General features: G+C 36.1%; 1 protein-coding gene across 1 annotated transcript; it reads left to right on the top strand.

Moving 5' to 3' along the window:
- Window positions 1-2,748: 2,748 nt before the first annotated feature.
- LOC135691768 (galanin receptor type 1) lies at window positions 2,749-14,561 on the top strand. The gene is made up of 2 exons (XM_065209732.2): window positions 2,749-3,417; window positions 11,167-14,561. Exon 2 carries the CDS (start codon window positions 11,269-11,271, stop codon window positions 12,559-12,561), a length of 1,293 nt encoding a protein of 430 aa, XP_065065804.1. The 5' UTR covers window positions 2,749-3,417; window positions 11,167-11,268; the 3' UTR covers window positions 12,562-14,561.
- Window positions 14,562-14,768: the final 207 nt, after the last annotated feature.

Below are 14,768 nucleotides of genomic sequence, written 5' to 3' on the forward strand. Positions count from 1 at the left end.
ACCAAAAAGCAAACATTTCACAACATGCTTCTTACAGCTTTTTTGTTTGACACTCCCCAGAGCATAAAACGTCAGAATAAGGATCCGAAAGAACACGATGGAAAATGTATACCCAGTTGCGGATCGAAATAGGCCAAACAGAAAAACGCACTGGCATAGCTTGTATGTAAATCGATTCCAAAACAGCTTTTCCACAGAACTTTCCGAGCTTTTTTTACCATTAGTGTTATGCAACAGTTTATCAAAGCTGGGCCTATCATTTCCTAGAAGGATGACGGGAGCTTCAATCGCACAATACGTTTAGAGAATTGACCCTGTTTGACGTTGTGCGCATAGCGTAGACTTTGACTGACTTATTGAAACCGGCTTTGTGTTCTTTGTGCTCTTTGTAAACTTTGTGTTCTTCCGAATATAATTTCTCCCAAATAATTATTCATAAGGTGAGAAACCGGTGGATTAATTCTTCGCACAATTGTAGGCAAATACCATTTTGTTAACGTGATCTTTGCATTTCGATTTTTGTGTATCAGAGAGATAACGAAGCATGGACAATAACGTCTGGTTAAAGCGTTCACACTGGGCGTTCCCCAAGGGGTGATATGGTGAGGTCCGCGATCGTTTAATGTTTGTTAACTGTTCTAGATGGTGGAATAAATCGTTCTCGAATTCTGTGCCTTGATCATGATGGATTATTTGCGGGTATCCAAACCTTTGAATAAAATCACTAAATAGATTCTCGGCAGCCGTCTTTGCAGACTTATTTGTGGTAGCATAGCCTTGAGCAAAACGAGTAAAATGGTCAACAATTACAAGGATGTATTCGTACCCTCCAGCACTTTTCTCGATGTGGACAAAGTCAATGCTAATAATTTCGAATGGTACACTTGCCTTTATACCTTGCACTGGCGCACTTTGATTAACAACTATCCTCTTATGTTTTAGACACTCGCATAACTTGGTAACATAATGCTCCATATCCCGTGCCATGTGTGTGCAATAAAATCTCTCCCTAACCAATTCAATCACTCTGTTTGCTCCAACGTGTTCCATTTCCTCATGTAGGTGTTTTAGTACTAATGGATGATACTTTCGTGGTAACAGAAAATACCATCATGCCCAATCTTCAGCTCGTTCCATTCATGCATTGCTGTTCGTACTGATGGGCTCTCTGAGTGTGGTTCTTCTTGCGATGGTCTACCATTTTCCTTGAAATGGATCAACCTATTTGTAACTGAGTCCCCATTTTGTTCCTTTCTAAGGAACTCTAGATTCCTAGGCCAATGTTTCCGTTTTGTTGTTGTTTTAGGAAAGTGTCAATTACTTTTTCGTCAACAGTTGATAATGTTATCCATGCAGAATGACTCGAATTTGGCGCAGAAGCTGCAGTGCATATCAGATGGAGACACTCCTTTGTGCATTCGGTCATGAAAATACTAACATCTTTGGGCATTCGAGATAAGAAGTCAGCATCTTTGTGTGTCTTGCTAGGTCTGTACTTTATACGAAAGTTTAAATCTGCAAGTGCAGTGACCAACCTGTGCCCTGTGGCTGCTAGCTTTGCTGTAGACATTATACATGTCAGAGGTTTATTGTCCGTATACACTATAAAGCCTGGTCCATACGCCTAATAGTCCCGAAATTGTCCAGTGGTAGCCCGTTTCAGAGTAAGGAACTCTAACTTGCACGAAAGTAAATAATAGTTTTGCTCTGCATGGGTTAATATCCTCGACGCATACCCAATCACACGCATGATTCCATCTTGTCAAAGGGCGGTTTGGCAATTTTTTTTTCAAAAAGGAGGGCGCTCATTAGAGAGAGAATGCAGTAGGTTAACCAGCGTACTATACGCAGTGTATGTAATCTCGGAAATTCAATTCGGTCTAAAGATAACAATTCAACAGAATTTTTGTCTTGCTAAATTTTGGAAGAGATAGAGACTGAAAACTTGCTTTGAAATAGAAAGAAGCTGAAAATTTTCCTTGAACTAAGTAGAAGCTGAAAATTCCCTTTTGAAGTATAAACAGACTGAAAACTTTCTTTCAAAGAGACAAAACTGAGATTTTGCTTTTAAATAGATAGAGCCTGAAAATTCAATTATTTCTTTCATTTTTGTACATTATATTTTTGGTTTAAATTGTATGTTTCTATTTCTTTTATATGAGTGATTGCATTATATTGTATCTGTCACAAGTATGGGGGAAGGATGTGTGCCTGCCGCTTCACCGGGGTCATCTCCACTTACAATAGAATTCAAAACAATATAAATAAATTGAAATATAAAAAAATATGAATCATACATTGACGAAAGATTTTCACAAACGAAGAACTTCAACCGCAATGAGGAGTTTTGCATTTAGGTATGCCCGAGATTGTGCGAGATCGAATTGAACACACATCCATTCACGTTATGTTACTTTTTTCTAAATTTCTGAATTTCAATTTCGATGAAATATCAAATCTTATGGAAAAATTGATGTTTTTGCCCTTGTTAATTCTTTTATATCAATTGCGCATCATTCATTGTATGATCGAGTTGTTTGAGTCACTCATTTGGTTTTATTCACGAAATATATTCACGCTAATTTATAGACCTCGTTTTTCATTGTGGACGTCTTTTGTCATATTACGCCGAACCCCGCATACTAGTTGCTGTCACAAAACTTTTACAGTTCGTGCCCTGTAGTGGTGTCTGTTATATAGTCAATATTAAACACCTCGTGTGAATGGTTCCGCGATGTTTTCCTGGAACTCCCACACAAATAGTTGCAGCTGGCTTTAGCCTAGCTACTTTTCGTTGATTTGTTAGTTTGATTGAAAATTCCGGGTCAAAGAACCTAGCCACATCTGGTTTTTTGGAAGTCGGTCCGTCGAATTATAAGCAACCAAGCACATAATTTTCCTGCACTAGCCTGAGCTCCAGACCCTACGAAAGTTCTTTATTTCAGGTTCTAGATGCTTTTGCTGTTCTGTTAAATTTTGCGTCAAATTATAATTCAAGCCGATTAGATATAATAATTACAACAAGATCAAACTATTCGTTTCAGATCTTTCATCACTTTAAGCAAAAAATAAATAGGACAGTAATGATATTCTTCACCCTTTGAGAAGATATTCTTTTCTCAGTTCTGTGAATTTCCAGCGCAGTGGTTATGGAAAGCTCTTAATAGCTCAGGGGGAGTCTTTAAAAATTTGGCTTGATACTTAGGAGTTTGGAACACACATTTTTGCTTCAACGCTATAAATTTTTAAAATGAAGCAAGCACAGTTGCATGCACAGATGTTTTCACAGATCAGATAAGTGACAAGCATAGATTTTGGTGACAGTTGCAGTTCAACAGGCTGACAAGCAGTCGGTGGTTATTGGGCCAGTGTTACAGTTTAATCAGTGTTACAGTTAAAAGACTTCAATGCAGTAAGGTAACGCACTTTAATTGTTGAACTCTTTGCTTTGTTTATGCTAAGGGTGAAAGGCGCTTTCTATTTCACATACATTTTAATATTACGATAAACCATTTCGGTTTAAAATTAGCGAAGCTTAATATATTCATCTTGATATTGCAATGAGCGTGAAATTTTGAATTGCAACTTAGAACCGTCCTGTTCTATGCATCAAAGTGTGTTCATACGACATCGACCACTTAATAGCAGACCCCGGTAGGAATAAACTTCATTAAATACGTTACCGAATTGTTTTGACGCTGATTTATAAGTTCCTAAAAGGAGGTGGAACTTTTTAAGCTAATTAAACTTATAAGCAGGTAAGCTGAGAATAATAAGCAGGTAGTGGTGAAGAGCACGTTAGAAAGGTAATTGAAAGCAACCTAGATGAAGAATCTTGGCGAATGGTTCATTGACTCTGTTGACTGTTTTTTCGAAATTGTTTTCTTCTCGGTTTCTTTAGGAGCAACGTACATAATCCTGTTGGTGTAGATTGTCCAACATCACTTTAATTCCCAGCATAAGGAGATCATTGTTAATTGCGATAATCAACTTGATGGAACTTTGTGGTTTATGTATGAAAAGACAATGTTTTCGGATAGATTTCTTGACATTCTTAAAAGCGTCGGTTATCTTGTTGACTGAAAAAGCCAAAACATTGCGCAATAACATCGAAAACAGATGCCTCATTTGATTGAAAATGCAAGAAATAAGCGCTTTTTAATGTAGTGTAGGACAGGGCTTCACTTTTTAATGTTTTGACTTGGTGCTTGCATGAAGTGGTTTATTCAACCACAGGTTATCTGCTAGCAAACCTATCTTGTTAATAAATGCATAAAAGCCCATTCCATTTGCAAGCGAACAATTTAGTTAGTACTTGCAACAGTGTGTGTAGAATTTCACGGTAATAGCTTGTGTAGAAATCTCGAAAATATATATTATGCGTGTAAGCGGAGCTATGTTGCGTTACACAGACAACAAAACTATAAAATCTTCAAAATTATGGCTAAACATTCTGAAAGGCACAGGGCCGTCATTAAAGTGGGACGTCGGGCGGGGGAGGGGGGTTGTGAGGTGGGGTGAATTCTCATTTTATAAACAAGAAATTTTTTGCCTACAAATTTTTAGACTTGTCGGTAAGTAAAGGATGGCTCTGTCGGCAGATGGGATCACTGGGCACCCCTTTGAGCACCATAGCTAGCGACGGCCCTGAGAAGGCAGATAGTGTTCGGCAGGAAATGGCAAAGGATTGTGCTTGAAATGAATATTCACCTCGCAAAACGCTTCCAACCGTTTGAGTTGAATCAGTTGAATTAACTAAGAGGCCATGAGAAATTCCGGGCTGATTTTAAATTCACGCCGGCCTCACGTTGAATTCGGAGTTTTTTTCCTTTCTTCTTTTTTCATTCAAAGTTGGTACCATTTAAGCTATACATACTCAAGCTAATGAAAATCAACTAATTTAAACTACCAATGCTAAATATAATGTAAATCAAAATTATCTGACGTTGCATACGTATTTCATGCAAAGTTTTCAAGTACACTTGAAAGATGAAAATTCTGAGATTTTTTCTTGAATATTTGTAAAGTAGGGGAGCAATTTGTTTCGTTTGGAATTGAGTTCCATATTTGGCTACATCTGTATGCTACGGTATTAAATCCATATATTTTGTAATGTGGTTCCGCTCTTTTGAATTGAGAAATTTTAAAGCAATTTGGACATTGATTTATGAAAAATATTTCATGCGTAGAAGGTGGATTCAAACCGTTAAATGTTTTATAAATTTCTATCGCAAGATTTTTTTTTGAGAAGTTATTGTTTTTGTTCTTTACTGAAAGTTGTTCAAAAATCTCCCTCATGAATCGGGTTTATCTGGCTATTACTTTTCCTACTGCAAAACATCCAAATAAGAGGACAATAATTTAAATATAATATTATTAAAGTTTTTATTAAAAGAATTCGCTTAGATTTGTCCATATACGAAGCAATCCTAGAGCGATCACCTTTTTCCCAGCTTTTTTACAAAAAAACTTTAATATGTTCTTCTAATCTAAGTTGATGGTCTAGTGTTACTCCCAAAAGTTTGACATTCTTACTTTCTTTTTAGTAGAACCATTTATTTGAATTTTAGATTCCTCTAAATTGGATCGATTGGCTTTAAATGTTATAAGCTTGCTTTTATCGCCATTGAGCACCAAACAATTTTCATCAAACCATTTATTAAGAATAGCTGCTTCTGATTCTAAGTCGTCAGTTAATTTATTCATATCAGTACTTGACAGCCAAATTGTATTGTCGTCCGCGTAGTTGCATAAGTTGCTTTTGTTCAAATGCAGAAAAATATAATTTATGTAAATATTGATAAACAACGGGCCTAAGATTGATCCTTGAGGAACTCCTTGCTTTGTTTCAATCTAATCACTAAAATTTGGGTTTATTTTACTCGTTGTACTCTTTTCTCTAGATAACTATACATAAATTCAATTGCGTTGTCGCTGAAGCCATGAGACTTCAGTTTGGCTACTAGAAGTATATGGGGTAAACAATCAAATGCTTTTGAAAAATCCATAAGCACTGCACCAGCCACATCTTTTTTATCCAGGCACTTTTTCAGACCTTCAATAAGTCGTAATAAAGCGTGTCGTGTGCTATAACCTTTTCTGAATCTACAAAGCAAAGGGAACAGTTAAACAATAATGTAATTGTAGATTTGATTGAACATTATTCTCTCAAATACCTGAGGGGAGCACACTTATTGATCTATAATTCACTTTACTAGTTGAATCTCCTTAATAGGGCACAAATTAGCTATCTTCATAAGAAAGGGGAACATTTTATAAGAAAGTGATCGATTGAATATCTTAGTTAGTGGTTAAGAGACAACGTCTATTGCCATTTTAAGAACTTTTGAAAGGATGTTATCGGCTCCTGTTGATTTATCTTCCTCTTGGCTGTAAATTATCTTCCTCTCTAAAATTTGTTCACATGAGTTGGGCGAATTTAAACTCGCATCTCCTTGAGATTCGATTCGGTTTTTAAACCGGTTTAATTTTCAAGGTGGCGTAAAATATTCATGTGAACACTATTTTTAAATTGGAGGGATCTGGGCGTGCAAAATCAAAACTATATGGTCCCAAGATTTGTGCTAGGTTCACGAAGTCTTCCGTTGACATTCTAAAGTTCGCTAGCCATCCCCTGGTAACATTACACCATCCGACATATATGTCCATCATTTCTCTGTACGTCTAGTATTCTTCCAGTATCGTTCTTTCTTAAAAAACCTATTCCCGTACCTTGTTTTTACCCTAAATTGCTTGAGAAACTTCCTGTTACAGCGCCTGATCCTTAAATTTGTCAAAACGCAGTATTCATACGCAGCGGATTTGATCTACATTCATACTGAATGGAAACGAAAATGTACTATTCTGCGATTATGAAGTTTTGCATTGTAGGTAGATAGTATTAAGGAAAATATTGTTTCATTATTGTTTCCCTATTGCGCTACTTCTCAAGCATTGTGCTTGTTTCCAGCCTAATTTGCGAATTGTGATGGTTCACCAAATCAACTTTCTCTCTTTTTATTCACTTTATTTAATGTTGGTTTACAAAATACTAGCCAATAAACAGCTAATTAACACCAACTCTTGTGATGAGCCCCAAGCTTGTCTTCATTCTGTTGGCATTTGCAGCTAGCAAATAAACATTTTTCCATGCTTTTCCAATTCTCCGATCGATGCATCACAGCTGTGATCGAAACAGGTTATCCATTAGTTTAATTCGAAAAGGAAGCTTGTCAACTTAATGAGCCTAGAAACGTGGAATTACAGCTGAAAGAAAGGAGGTCTTCAGGTAATTTCACATCTAAAGTGCGAAGACAGATGCAAAGAAGCAGAGCATTTTCAGCATCAGCATAGAAGAATTGGCTACTGTAAAATGTAAGGAGAGGTGAAAATGAAACATTTATCGTAGTTATTATCAACCTTTTGATGGACATTGACACTCAAGCAAACTTTGTGATTTTGATCAATTTTTCAACCAAATTTTTAAAACCTTGAAAATAATGAAGGCAAAGGATCAAAAGGAGCTCCCTTTGGGAAAGACCTCGTTAAGGAAGATAATCTGGACCTTTAATATGTTTCAGTTCCAAGACAGGTTTTAAAAGCAATTACAGTACAGCGGGAGAAAAACTGGAAACCGGCTCTAAAGGCAAAGAGCGGTGCTCTCTTTCCTACTAGACCAAACACTGAATGTTTTATTAGCTAATAGTTTAATAATGTCAAAATTCCTAAATAAGGCACATTCATATCACATCTCTTAAAAAATGGTGATTGTTGCTGCAAATATTGCCAAGTTTGAATATGATAATTTGTGAAATTCTATGGATATCTACGGTTTCTGGCGGCAAAAGCAACTAATCGCCTTTTCACTATTCTTATACAGACTTTCTACATACGGATTTTTTACAGACTTACAAAGTATAAGGCAAAGTGTTTTCGTATAACTTCAGAAACAACAATTGAACTGCCGTTACCTTGTTGAGAAACTTAGAACAATAATACTTAACAAACATAGGAGTTGACAAGTATTTTAAGTAAAAGTCTACAAAACCTTCTCCTAGGTGAAATATTTGCAATAGGAAATTAAGAGGAATCTATTGAACCGCCGTTAAACCGAAATGTTTTCCATTTCCAACACCTTAATACAAAATAGTTTCTGTCTCTTCAAAAAATTTAGATTTAGTTTACTTGCAATTAATCATCAAGGTGTCTTCACTTCACTGGATTTAAACTTTCAGGACCACTCTTTATTGGCTTACAAAGTTAATGGACTAGTGAACCCTGTCGGTGTTCTCGTAATTTTCTGCAACTCTATAAAGCTGTCTTCGTTGGTTAGCGTGTAAATCAACGAAAGGCTCCTTTGTTGTTGCCTCAGGCAGTACAGATTATGAACAGGTGCTTATAATTCAACTGCCGTATAACATTGTTTGAGTTTGTAGAATGGCCTTGAGCATTAGACAGTGTTGCTCATACAATTGCAACCACACCTGTACCTTAGAAGTATTAACCAAAAAATGTCATTTTCAAATTGTGAAATCAAATCTAGCAAGCTTTTATATGATTTATTGAAAGACGGCATTATTAGCTTATTTCTAGAAAAGTGGAAATAAATGTAGTATATGATTCTGAAAGAAACTTTGCCTAGTATCCTCTTAAATGTGTCCTTAGCTTTACCTTGGTTGCTATGTCTTCACCATAGAAGACATACATAAAATTATAGATGGGAATTAGATCGAAGAAATCGGAATTGTCTAAGTTTTATAACGAGTAACAGCTTGGCTTAGCAAATAGATCGAGAAATTTGGTCCAGAATAATTTGGTGCCAGCTCAAATTGATGGAGTTTCGTTTTTTCCATTGCTTAAAATTGGCACACAAAGTTTATTTGTTAGCGAAAACTTTTTCAAAAACATTACAAGAAGAGAGAAATCAGCTTTTGAAGGAAAAGAAACAACTGGAAAGAACTTTTTTGAGGATATGAGAAATAAAATATGGGCAGATCTGTTCTTAAAAAGTATCGTCAAAAAACTTCTGTTGATATTTCAATGTTAATGTTTTTTATTAATCCGTGTTTTATTTATTTTTCTCCCCCATCTTATTTCGGGTACTTTTAAAATCCATAAAAGGTTTCATTTCGAGCCAAATGATAGTGGTTATTCTAAAACTTTGCAAAACGTTTCTATTCAAGTCAACATCACAATAGACACGACTATGCGACACCTTCAGTCAAAATTCATTTTAGATACAGTTTCTGGCCATCCCTAAGACACTATAATTCTAAACTTTTTCTTGCCGCCAATCATGGTGGCGGTCTTTCCTAAGTCCTTTCAAGACTTTGATATTTTGGCCCCTCCACCTTCAAATACCTTTCGCCGGCCCCGAGTTCACTCAGCAGCTGCAATCTTAGTTTAAGGGAAACGTTTTATCTTATGTAATATGAAATTAAGGGATCCATTCTTTTCTTTTGCTGCCATGATAAACCTATTTTCGTTAAGATTGTGCACGTCCTTGTCCATTTCTACATTGCACACTATTTTAGCTTTACTTTCCACAAAAAATCGTTTACAATTCCTAAGCCAAGACTTTAGTTATTCATATTTATTTACCCGTTTTGTGAAAATCACCGTCTAATAAGAATAGTTTCGTTCTGTTTGATACTGCTCAGCTTTAGATTTAAAAGATGAAGAGCTATTAAGAGAAATTCTGGCAGTTTATTTCTTTGTTGTATTTTATGATGGAATAAGTTTACAGAGAAATCAGTGACGCAGCCAGGTTTGGAAGATAGGAAGGACGAACAGGCGTAGGGCAGCAGGGGTCCGGGAAATTTTTTGCTGACCACACCCTTAAGAATTTGGGGGAAACGCCCCATTTTGTTAATGCGTTTGGAAAATCTATGACTTTTTCACGAGACAATGCTTGGCTAATCAAACACAATAATCGTCATAAGTAGCTTTTTGTTGATGACCCCATTCTACAACTGTCTATTTCCTTCACAATTCCTCTCCCGAGGTATCAATTTTATTGAAGCTTGGAACTTTCCTCAGACAACAACTTTTTGAGCATTTAGTGGGCAACGGCCTCCCCCCTCCCCCCCCCCCCCCACCTTAACTCTCCCTTGCTAAGCTACACGAAAAAAGACATGATGTACAATTGCTAAAGGCAATAGTGAACCGCTTTTGAGATCTGTGCACTGTCAAGCTGTTTAGACATGGAATGTGTTTTGTGAACTCGTACAACTGAAGAAGCGGACATGAATTATGAAAAAGGAAATGTTTTGTTTTGTTGTTTCGTTGTTTTTTGATATTTTATTGAAAAATATTCAGCATTGATGCTGATCAAAACAGGAAAAGAGTAAAAGCATCTTGTTTGATGATTTCGAATAATCTTCAGCATTGCTTTATCTTGACTATAAGGTCAGATAATGGAAAATCCAGGCAAAATATTAATGTCATCGGGTCTTTCATTGAAATTTTCATTGAAAGCAACTTTTCGCACAAGTATGTCTGGAAATATTACATTTCCTTTAAATTAAGCGATGTTTAGATGTGGGTATCTGTAAAACGTCTGTGCAAATATTGCCGCAATAATCGTTGAAGGAATCATAGTGCAAGGAACAAGTCTTGCGTTCTTTCATTGGATTAAAGCAGATTAATGAAAAACGATGTACTTGTAATTTTTGTACAGCAGCTCAGTTAAAATTCAACGCAAATGCGGCTTTTAGGGCTCATAAGATCAAATCATGGTTTTATAGATTATTTATGTAATCGCCTGTTGTCCTGTTGACCCATCGTGCTATTCCAACAAGATAAAGATCCTATTTCTTAATCCAGTTATATCTCATGTGCAGTTGGTTTTAATTTCTTCTATCTCCTCTTAAAAAACTGTTTGGTTACTTTTTCCAAAAATAAAACCTATTCATCTCATCGTCTAAAACCTGCGTGAGATGGATATTCGAAAAGAATTAGTTTTCTGCCATAAAACTGCTGTTTGCAGGGCTGTGCAGATTGCTGATTACATTTCTGGTTAACTGAGTTAATGAAAAAAGACAAGATGTGCAAACGCTCCAGACCTGAAAAAAATTCATGAAATATTTAAATAAATTTGTGGTTTGGTGTGTCTTGCCTATACAAGATGTTTTTAATAATGGTATGTCGAAATATTCTGAATTTTAGAGAGAAATGACCTTGGAAAGAGAGAAATGCTGTGTTGAAGATAAAGAGTAGCGCGGCACCAATTGCTCAGGTACACATCCACAGCATCTTTGCTTACGAACAATGAATGAAACATTATGTCTTTTTGTTTGTGTATTCGGGAACATAACTGGCAACATAACCGGGAACATGACCGTGAAAATAGGCGAGGACATAGCCAAGAACATAACCGGGAATTTGACAAGCAACGTTAGCCAAGTTCTCTCTCCCATACACACCAACAAAGCACACTCTTTCTCATCAACGAAAGTCATGATCGAGATGGCATTTCACTGTGTCATATTCATTTTTGGCACACTGGGCAACGTTTTGGTTGCATTTGTCATCCTTTTCAACAAATCCTTGCGGTGCACAACAAACTGGCTGGTTCTTAATCTCGCCATTGCTGACCTTGGGATAACCCTGTTCAACATACCGATGACCAATATTTACCACTTTACTGGTTGGCCGTTTGGCGAAAATCTCTGCAAATACTTCCTTGGCGCCTTTGGAGAATGCATCGTCGGTGTTTCCGTTTTCACCCATACCTCTTTGGCACTCATTCGGTACCACGTGGTAGTCAACCCGATGAGGTGCACCATTCATCTGTGGCATGTCCAGCTTGGTATCCTTGTCATATGGCTGCTGGCATACGCTTTTCTCTCTGCACCCCTTACGGGAAAATTCGAATTAGCTTACAGCCGAATAATCAACGACTACGTTTGCAAACCTGCTTGGCCTTCCTTTGAGTACAGAATCCTCTACAGGTCGTGTGTCTTTATTGTCACATATGTCATTCCAATGGTGGTGGCGACATACTGCTATGTGAAGATTTACAACGCCTTGAAAACCAGCATCAATTTCTTTAGAAAGGGTAATGCTGTCAATGCAACTCAGATGCTGCGAAGAGAGTACAGAAGCAAACGCCTGACCAAAGCCCTTTTCATCCTCTACATTCTGTTTTCAATTACAACCTTGCCCCTTGAGGTCTTCTACGTACTGATAGATTCAGGAGCTCTTCCAACCAGCGTCTATTTTGCTCATGTGTGGTCACTTCTTGTGGCTCTGTTTTACAGCCTGTCAGTGGTGAACCCCTTCATGCTTTTCTACATCAGCGAAGAATACAGAAATCAGCTGCTAAATATGTTTAGATTTTGCCTTTTCTGGCGAAGGTCAAGGCTAAATGCATCTGAAAAAATGGCTGCAAAGCCAGCAAAGACCGACCTCTCCCATACGATGACCAGAACGTCTCGAACGGATGCAAAGAAATGTGAAGGGGAAACTGTTCACTTGCAGATACTCAAGCCAGCATCAAACGGAGCTGGAGAGAAGCAAAACTCAGAGAATGAAGAGACTCAATCACTGTGTAAGAAGTAGCTAACAATATTTGCTAAGTTCTAATATCTGATCGTGTGGCAGGTAGTCAAGCTAAAAATATAACACGGTATATGTTTAGCTAAAAGTCTATTCAAATAAAGTTGATCCACATATGTTAGGATCCCAGCAGTTAGGATCCCAAATTTTAGCAAAAAGCAGTTAGGATCCCAAATTTTAGCAAAAAGCAGTTAGGAACCCAAATTTTTGAATGTTCTACACAACAGCTTCTCTTTCCCGCCATTTGACATGACGTCAGTCTCTACGCACCACAGCAAAGCTAGAAAAGATCTCGGCCTCCAAGTCATTCGGCTAAATTTGTAACAAAAACTAAAAAACCCATCTCTCTTTTTCTTGTAATATTTGCTGGCTTTGGATTGTTTTACTTTTGATGATAGGCATATAAAGTATAAATGAAAATTCATCTAAAGCAAATTTTATGATGCTTAATAACTAATGTAAAACTGGCTCCAGAATTTGCCAGTAGCTTTTTCTGCTCAAAAACCTTACGAGATGTTATTCCGTTCCATGTTTTATGGAATGGCCTTGATGGAGACAAGATCTCTGTAGGCTTGTAAAATAACCTACCTTCGTAAGGTAGATAAAGAAACGAAAATAGTAAAAAAGATGATTTTTTCGAGTAATAGTGAATACCCACTCCTTTGCCATATTTCACTACAAAAAACTAATCTTGTGGGGTCACCTATTTGTGATTTTTATCATTGAGTTTCTTTGAAGTTTTGCCAAAAATTGTCTTATTTAGCTTGCAGTGTTTAAAAAGTTCTTTTTGATATTATCTAATAATAAGTTATAATTACATATTACTAACAAGTAACTATGAAAAAAGCTTCTGGCTCGAGTAACTTTAATTCTTAATACATTCTATTCCCATTCTACTCATTCTCTTTCTGACCAGCATCGACGCTGTTGTTGATGTCATCAACCATTTAATGTTGTCTTTTACCCCGTGTACCTAAAACAATAACAAGGTACCAAAGGGTCGTTTCTTCTATTTCCTTGATACATATTTCCCTGAGACATATTTCCTACATCTTGTGTCTACTTCTTTGTAATGACCCCTTTTTCTCTTTTTTCTGTTGTTCTTTTTGTGTCTGTTCACAACGATATATATATATAATATACTTATATATATATATACATATGTAACAGATGGGTCTTATATAAACAGTGTATATAAACATGTAGTGCATGTTGCTATGTAGCTTAGATTTTTTTGTAGCATTATTCAAGATAATTTAAGGTAATCATCGATAAATACTAAATTGTAAACTTTGGGCATAATATGGTACAACGCTGCAATAAGTAGCGAAATTTCTTTGCTTTTTTAACTATTATCTTTTATTCTATTGTCTTTGATCTAATATATAAATCTACTATCATTTTCGTCAGTAGTGTTGCAATAAAAGTGAACTTTACTTTAAAATCTCGTAAGATTTTGATTTGCTATTATTTGCAATGTATAATGTTTATTGTAATATGTTTCTGGTAAAAAAATGTATGTAGGCATTTGAAACTTTATTCCAGAGACTGTTAAATAGAAATAATATGAAGATAGGCTTTGTGGCTTAACATTGTATTAATACTTATCAAATTGTGTTTATGGGCAAAAGATTAAACGAATGGGTGTGAGCTGTTAGTAACTTTCACGGTAGAATAAATTGTTAGTGAAACTAGGTTATTCAAGTTATAACCTAGATATCTTCGCGTTGGAGACGTTTGTGATTTAGTCAATTAAGTTTAGATTCTTTGCATGAACAATGTCAGACATTTCTGATAGCAGTTAATGTATTTGGAAAAAATTATGAAAAAAATTGTGGGAATTGTAACTTCAATATTACTTCTTGTAGCTTTTCATTTTGTTCCTCTTCTGCAGATAATGTACATCATCTTTTCAGTTAGAATAAAATTTGTTTATGTTTGTGTTTAATCTTTTACTCTTTTCCCTGTGTTTTTCAGCCAATATCGATGCAATTGGTATTTCATTTTCCTTTCCATTAAACAATTTTTTTGCGGTACAGAATTTGAAAATGGCTTTGAAAAAAGCAAACATTTTACAACATACTTAAAGCTTTTTCGTCTGACACTCCTCAGAGCATAAAACGTCAGAATAGGTTCCGAAAAAACACGATGGAAAAATATATACCCAGTTGTGGATCGAAATAGGCCAATCAGAAAAACGCAAGCACAAG

This window comes from Rhopilema esculentum, chromosome 13, assembly GCF_057945365.1.
Source record: "Rhopilema esculentum isolate cy_ngs chromosome 13, ASM5794536v1, whole genome shotgun sequence".
NCBI lineage: Eukaryota > Metazoa > Cnidaria > Scyphozoa > Rhizostomeae > Rhizostomatidae > Rhopilema > Rhopilema esculentum.

Bases quoted from the DNA above. Each gene is read 5' to 3' on its own strand.
- LOC135691768 (XM_065209732.2), top strand. From the start codon at position 11,269: ATGAATGAAACATTATGTCTTTTTGTTTGTGTATTCGGGAACATAACT.